At 46.5% G+C, this 6,325-nt stretch overlaps 1 protein-coding gene across 1 annotated transcript in view; it reads right to left on the reverse strand.

Moving 5' to 3' along the window:
- Positions 1–1,998: 1,998 nt before the first annotated feature.
- Positions 1,999–6,325, reverse strand: part of FAM50A (family with sequence similarity 50 member A) — an 11,140-nt gene continuing 6,813 nt past the window's right edge. The window contains exons 8-12 of the mRNA XM_077921667.1: positions 6,088–6,177; positions 5,396–5,444; positions 4,888–4,958; positions 3,981–4,091; positions 1,999–2,173 (exon numbers count right to left, since the gene is read on the reverse strand). Of these exons, the coding sequence (XP_077777793.1) occupies positions 2,165–2,173; positions 3,981–4,091; positions 4,888–4,958; positions 5,396–5,444; positions 6,088–6,177 (330 nt within the window). The 3' untranslated portion in view covers positions 1,999–2,164. The remainder of the gene's footprint in view (positions 2,174–3,980; positions 4,092–4,887; positions 4,959–5,395; positions 5,445–6,087; positions 6,178–6,325) is intronic.

The raw sequence follows: 6,325 nt of genomic DNA on the forward strand, positions 1-6,325 counted from the left end.
GACCTTTCGATCGGCAAGCCCTGGGCGCTGAGGCTTTTACCCACAGCGCCACCCGCGTCCCTTACCCCCAAGCTACCTACCTTCTATTTCAAAGGAAGCGTTATTATATTTGCGTTGGGGAATTTTTCTCCCTTTGAATGCTGTGTGCAACAGTGGTACTGCCTTAGTGAGAAGCACACATACCTCACTATACAAGGACCCCATTTCCCTCCTGTATATAAAAGCCTTGAAAATGGGTTGAGCTGTGCCTCTAATGGGATTACAGCACCCCCTGGTGCCCATGGGAGAAAATGTCCCATTGCAGCACATTCTAGTAATCCAATACTTTCACCAGTCACATTGTTTTAAGCGACTCTGTACCATCTTAAGTTGGGAATAAAATACCTGACACTGGAGGGCCATAACTCTATCCCCAGCTCTTTATGAGGAAGAAGGCAACACTTGTGAATCCAACTCTTTCACTGTGAACTATGATTTGGGTAAACTAGTTATCCACTCAGAATGCACCGGTTAAATCTTCAGAGTCAGAGTCTCGTCAAGCCAGTATGCATTATGTAAGCCAAGCAGCCCAAAGACAGAGAAACAGCAGCCACGGAATTAACAAAGCAAACAGATAAGAGAGAGCCTGTTCATGTCCATATAGAATCCTTTACTACAGCTAGCTAACTTGTGGCTTGAGTTGTAGGTGGACTACAAATCTGATCACTCCAGATCATTGGCCAAGCTGGCGAGTGTTATCGTAAGAGCCATAATTCTTTAGATCTGCACCTCCTGGCCATATGAAGCTCTCCTCTATGCCCGCTCTCTCTCCCCCTCTCAGTCGCTTTTCCCCTTTCCTGCATTTTGTCCATGACAGGGACCCTACTGTCTGCTTCTCCTCTCTGTGACACTGCTGCAGCTCAGCCAATCAGTGTGAAGATGCTTCATAATCACCACCAACTACTCTCTGGGTGCAGCATAAATATAAATAACCTATTTTGGAAGTTGTCATTGTCTGGAAGCAACATGGCAACCAGGAAAAGTGAGGAAACACTAAAGGCAATTCTTTAGTGACTGTTAGGATTCCAGGTCAAAAAGAAGAGAAATGAGGGAAGATAGCTATACTTAGTCAAGGTGCAGCTTGATATTCACAATCACCCTCCAACTTGTAAAGATGGGTGTTACATGTGTTGTGTTTATTACACCTCCATCAATACTTTTTGTTGCAAGTTTGTCTTGCACCCTGGAATTGCAGTTATGTGAGAATTATGGAACACATTCCACCCTCTTGAAAGGAAAGCCTTACAGAAATCCAGTTCTGAGATTTGCACGTGGGTTTTAAGTGTGATTTTGTAGTGCTGGCAGCCACGTTGGGTGACGGGTGGGGAGTGCAGAGTCAAAAAGTGGGATCAAAGTGAAGCAAGTAAATGACCCCTTGTGCCTTTAAGAGAGTTTGAATATATAAAGTAGATACAGCTTCAGTAAGGCTTGAACACTGGTGCTTGCATGGTTGTCTGGGGTGAACAAGAACTGTTTGCAGGTAACTAGGAATGGAAACTATTATAAATTAGAAAGGAGTTTGTTCTGCCCCCACACCTTCCTTTTATATGTCAATATGCCTCTTTAACTGTTATTGGTATTTTTTGTATATTATTATTGTAGTTTTTTTCTTCTTTCTTTCCTCTTTAATTTTTTTTTTATTATTTAATCTTTAATCTAAATTAATTTAATCTTTTTCTCCCCTCCCCCTTGTTGAATTAAAAACAGATGAATACAACTCTGATGAGGCTGAGGCAATATATTTTCAGGCTAGCATCTTTTGTTACTTATTTTGCATCTTGGCCGTAAGTAGCATGAAACACTTGTTAGAAAAAATGAGAAACCAACCAATCAGGCTTCCATTAGAACCCACCCAGAGTCTGAAAGCAGATTCCAGCACTATCCCATGGCTCAAATGAAGTTTCGATCCAGCAGATTTGGCAGCCCTTGGCCACAAGTGGTACAACACAACACTTCATGTTTAGGTGAGGCAAAGTTTATTTCACCAAAGGCTGATACAGTTAGGGGTGAAGGTGCAGCTGCAGAGGTTGGAGGGCTGGAGTGGGATAAAGGAGAGATGCTGCAGCAGCTTCAGGAATGCAGCCACGTATCACACCAATAGAGGATCAGCAGCTTCATCCGTCCCTCAGCGGATCTGTGGGAAGGAAGAAGAGGGTGGGAGTTGTTCCAGTCCCATGCTGTAGAAGTTTTGCCAGGAAGCACTGGGCACCGCTTGTGAAAACCACATGAACGGGGCACCACTTCATAGCTAGGTCAGGTACCACAGTGGCATCTCTTTGCGCTTAGGGTGATTACAGAACAGCAGTGCCTCGTTCATTTACAACGGAATAATGCTAATGACCTAACAGACCACAGTGATAAACCACGAGTGAGGAAATTTGATGATGCAAAGGACAAGGCCATGGCCTTGTGGGTTAAGAATCATCGTTTCTGCTAGCTGCTGGGAAAGCAACATGGCAGGAAACAGATTGTGTACGAGTCATCAATTGGATGTATCTGCAAGAGGAGGAGCTTGAATTTTAAGAATCTTTGATGCAAATATCACATCTACACACTAAAAAGAGGATGTTAAAGAGCACCAAGGGTGGTTCACAAAATGGGCTGATCAAACCTGATCGCTTTGCAGATGTGCTAAATAACTGCAGCACAGGGTGCTCAAGATTCTGGAATGAAGGAGTGAGCAATTCGAATGGAGGACACTAGGCCAAGCTACACATTACACACAACATTGCAGCTGGTGAACCTGTGGGACCTTCAAATGTTGGACTCCCAATTCCCATTATCCCTGACCATTTACTATGCTGACTGGGGCTTATGGGAGTTGGGGTTTCAACAACAACTTCTTAAGGTCCACAGGTTCCCATCTCTGCTCTAAAGGCACTGAAACATTCTCCCCTCCTGCTTCTTCAAAACTTGAGGTGACTTACAATTATTAAAACACAATAAACAGCCCAGTCCCAACAAAAACCACTTCACAACTATAAAATACTGCTGCCAAAATGCCTCAAGGAATGGTGAGTTTAAAACGTCTACAACCACGAAGCAATTGCTCAGAAAACTACAACTAATTGAGAATGTGGCAGCTAAACTGTTGACGGGGAGTGGCTGCTGTGACCATAGAAGACTGGTCCTAAAGGATCTACACTGACTTCCAGTACATTTCCAAGCACAATTCAAGGTGTTGGTGCTGACCTTTAAAGCCCTAAACAGCTTCAACCCAATATATCTGAAGGAGCGCCTCCACCTCCATTGTCCAACCTGAACACTGATGTCCACCTCTGTGGGCATTCTGGTAGTTCAGAGAACCAGGCAGAGAGCCTTCTCGGCAGTGGAATGCCCTCCCAAAAGATGTCAAACAGGTGACTTTTTAGAGCCTTCCAGCGTGGCTGGGGCAACCCAGTCAATTAGGCAGAATAGAAATAATAAAAGTTGTTATTGTTGTGGTTGTCACCATCATCATCAAGCAAAACCTCACAGGTTCAGTTAGACAGGGAAGATGAAGCAGAAGATAGAGAGCACCATCAAGAACTCCTTGGCAAGAGAGTTCCAGCGAGGGAGAAAGAACTTGTGAAGACAGACTGTTGAGTACTGTGGTTGTTAAGGGAATGGGGTCATGAGCTAGAACATTCCCAGTTCAAATATCACCTCAGCTATATAAACTTGCTGCAAAGGTTTATGCAAGCCATTATCTCTCAATGATCCATTAGTAACATAGTGATACTGATCGATCTAGGCCTACCATACAGGGCAAGACATCACAGACACAGCATTTAGAGTATTCTGAAGAAAGCCCAATATAATTTCACAGGGATATACTCATACTGCCGTAAATTCGCAAGGCAAGTCATTCGAAACCTCCAGTATTTGAGACACCTCTCCCCTTCCTTCAGAGCTCCCCCATCCTTACCACACCCCTTCCCCCAGCTCCCCCCACTCCCTACCGTGTACTTGTCCCACTTCTTCTCGGGGTCGTAGGGCTCCCACCGGCTTGCAGGGAAAATATGCTTGTTCTTTTCATACCAGCTGCGAAGCACCACTTTGCCGGCGTGGGACTGGAGATGGCGGACAAGAGGGGAATTGGGGTGGGGGAAACTATGGTCAGAAAAGCCCAGCAAGCTCAGAATGGGGGTGGAAACTTTATCTGAAGACAAGGATTGTTTGAGCACGTCCCTCCTTTCCCAATGCAGACAGCAGAGTTCTTTGGGAAGGAGTTCTTTGCATCAGCCATTCCCCAGTCAAGTGTTGTCCATGTATTCTGGAGTGAAATGCACTCTCTGCGGGGCTTCCCTTGCACTTGGTCCAGAAGGAGCAGATGGTGCAGAATGCTGCAGCAGGATTGCCCTTAGCTTTGGACCAGTTTACCTAAGAACCTGTCCTCGCATGAGGCCACCCGACTACGTCAATCAGCGGAATTGGTACTACTATAAAGGTAAAGGGACCCCTGACCATTAGGTCCAGTTGTGGCCGACTCTGGGGTTGCAGCGCTCATCTCGCTTTATTGGCCAAGACAGCCGGCATACAGCTTCCGGGTCATGTGGCCAGCATGACTAAGCCGTTTCTGGCGAACCAGAGCAGTGCACGGAAACGCCATTTACCTTCCCGCCGGAGCGGTACATATTTATGTACTTGCACTTTGATGTGCTTTCAAACTGCTAGGTTGGCAGGAGCAGGGACCGAGCAATGGGAGCTCACCCTGTCGCAGGGATTTGAACCGCCAACCTTCTGATCGGCAAGTCCTAGGCTCTATGGTTTAACCCACAGTGCCACCCGCATCCCTGACACTACTGTAGGTGCCACCTAATACAGAACTTAATACAGAGCTGGGCCAAGTTCCCTCCTCCTCCTCACCTCATCTTTTTCCACTGTTGCGTCACTTAGAAGCCGAACATCATCGTGTACATCAAAATTGAAGAGCGGCCCTGGATTGGGGAGCACCCCATGGGAGAGAGAAAAGGCTCATACTGGAGCTTATCACACCTACCCCCACAGCCCAAACCCCTCTCTTGAACTTTCAACCTCAGCCAAGTACTTTATAACCCACAGGAAAGTCTACATCCCCTTTTCAGCCTCTCCCTTTCTACCAATGCTTCAGTCGCTACTCCTTTGATTGTCGCCATGTCACAGGGGACAGTCTCACTGCGATTTGCCCATTGCTTCTATGTTTATGCCCCTTTACCTTTTCTCTTAGCCCAAGCAACCTTCTCTCTGCCAACATGCAACTGCAGCCCAGTCTGACTCTGACCACCACCACATCTGTGCCACAGTAACTAGAACAGAACCCACCCCCTGCATTACTTCCCCAAGTAGACTCAGAATGGACGAAGGCTGGCAATGGAGGGAGGGCAAAAAAACTCACCGCTTTTCCCCCGGGCCTTGGTGACGATGAAGTCATAGAAGCTGTGGTGCTAGACAGGCAGGAAGAAATGGGTTCAGGAAGGGATGTCTCAAATATACTCCCAGCCCACACAGAGGAACGCAGCCAATGGACTTACTTTATTTGTGGCAGATGGGAACTGGGACGGAAACAAAGGGCAGTGTCCCCCACAAAAAGAAAGTGTTAACTGGGGTTTGTTTCAGTATTTGAAGAAGAATGGGGTACCACCCCACTCAGACAGACCTAGAGCTATTCCACTTCTTTCCAGGGGGGACCTAACTGAATCTGGCTTAACCATCCCACTTCACATGCTGATTGAGTCAAAGGAAGATCCCATGGACTACTGGGGGTGATGGAAGTTGGGGTCTCTTTAAATATTTCTCAAAGCAGGAAGTGGACTTCCCTAAAAGCAAGCACTGGCAGTCCCTATGTACAACAAGTCAAGTGTTTTCTCCTAGTTTTGTTTGAACTTTGTTGGGGACGGGAGGGAGGGAGAATCCTGCTTCACAACCCCCTAATACTCTGGAAGGTCTAAATAAGGAAGTTCTGATCTTCTGGCTTTTAGATCACTAGGACAAGGATGAATTAGGTACAATTTGGATGCTTTCTCCCCATGCATAAAGGGGGCAGAATGCTGAAAAGCAGAACAGGCTGGCCCAGGGCCATCCACTCACATGTGGGATGATCAGATCCTCCTTGATGTACATAAGTTGCTCCACGCCAGCTGACCTGCAAGGGGAGCGAAGGAGAGACATACTCAAAGTCTAAACCCAACATCTTCCCCTGCCCAATAAGCCTCATACCCTCAGCAGCCAGTAACTCTGACTGAAACATGCTCCAGAAAAGCATCCACTTTTCTCCTGCACTCTGCTTGTGTTTGTGTATGTGTGTATGCTGGCTGCATTACAAAGT

The sequence above is a fragment of the Podarcis muralis genome, chromosome 17 (assembly GCF_964188315.1).
Source record: "Podarcis muralis chromosome 17, rPodMur119.hap1.1, whole genome shotgun sequence".
In the NCBI taxonomy this organism is placed as follows: domain Eukaryota; kingdom Metazoa; phylum Chordata; class Lepidosauria; order Squamata; family Lacertidae; genus Podarcis; species Podarcis muralis.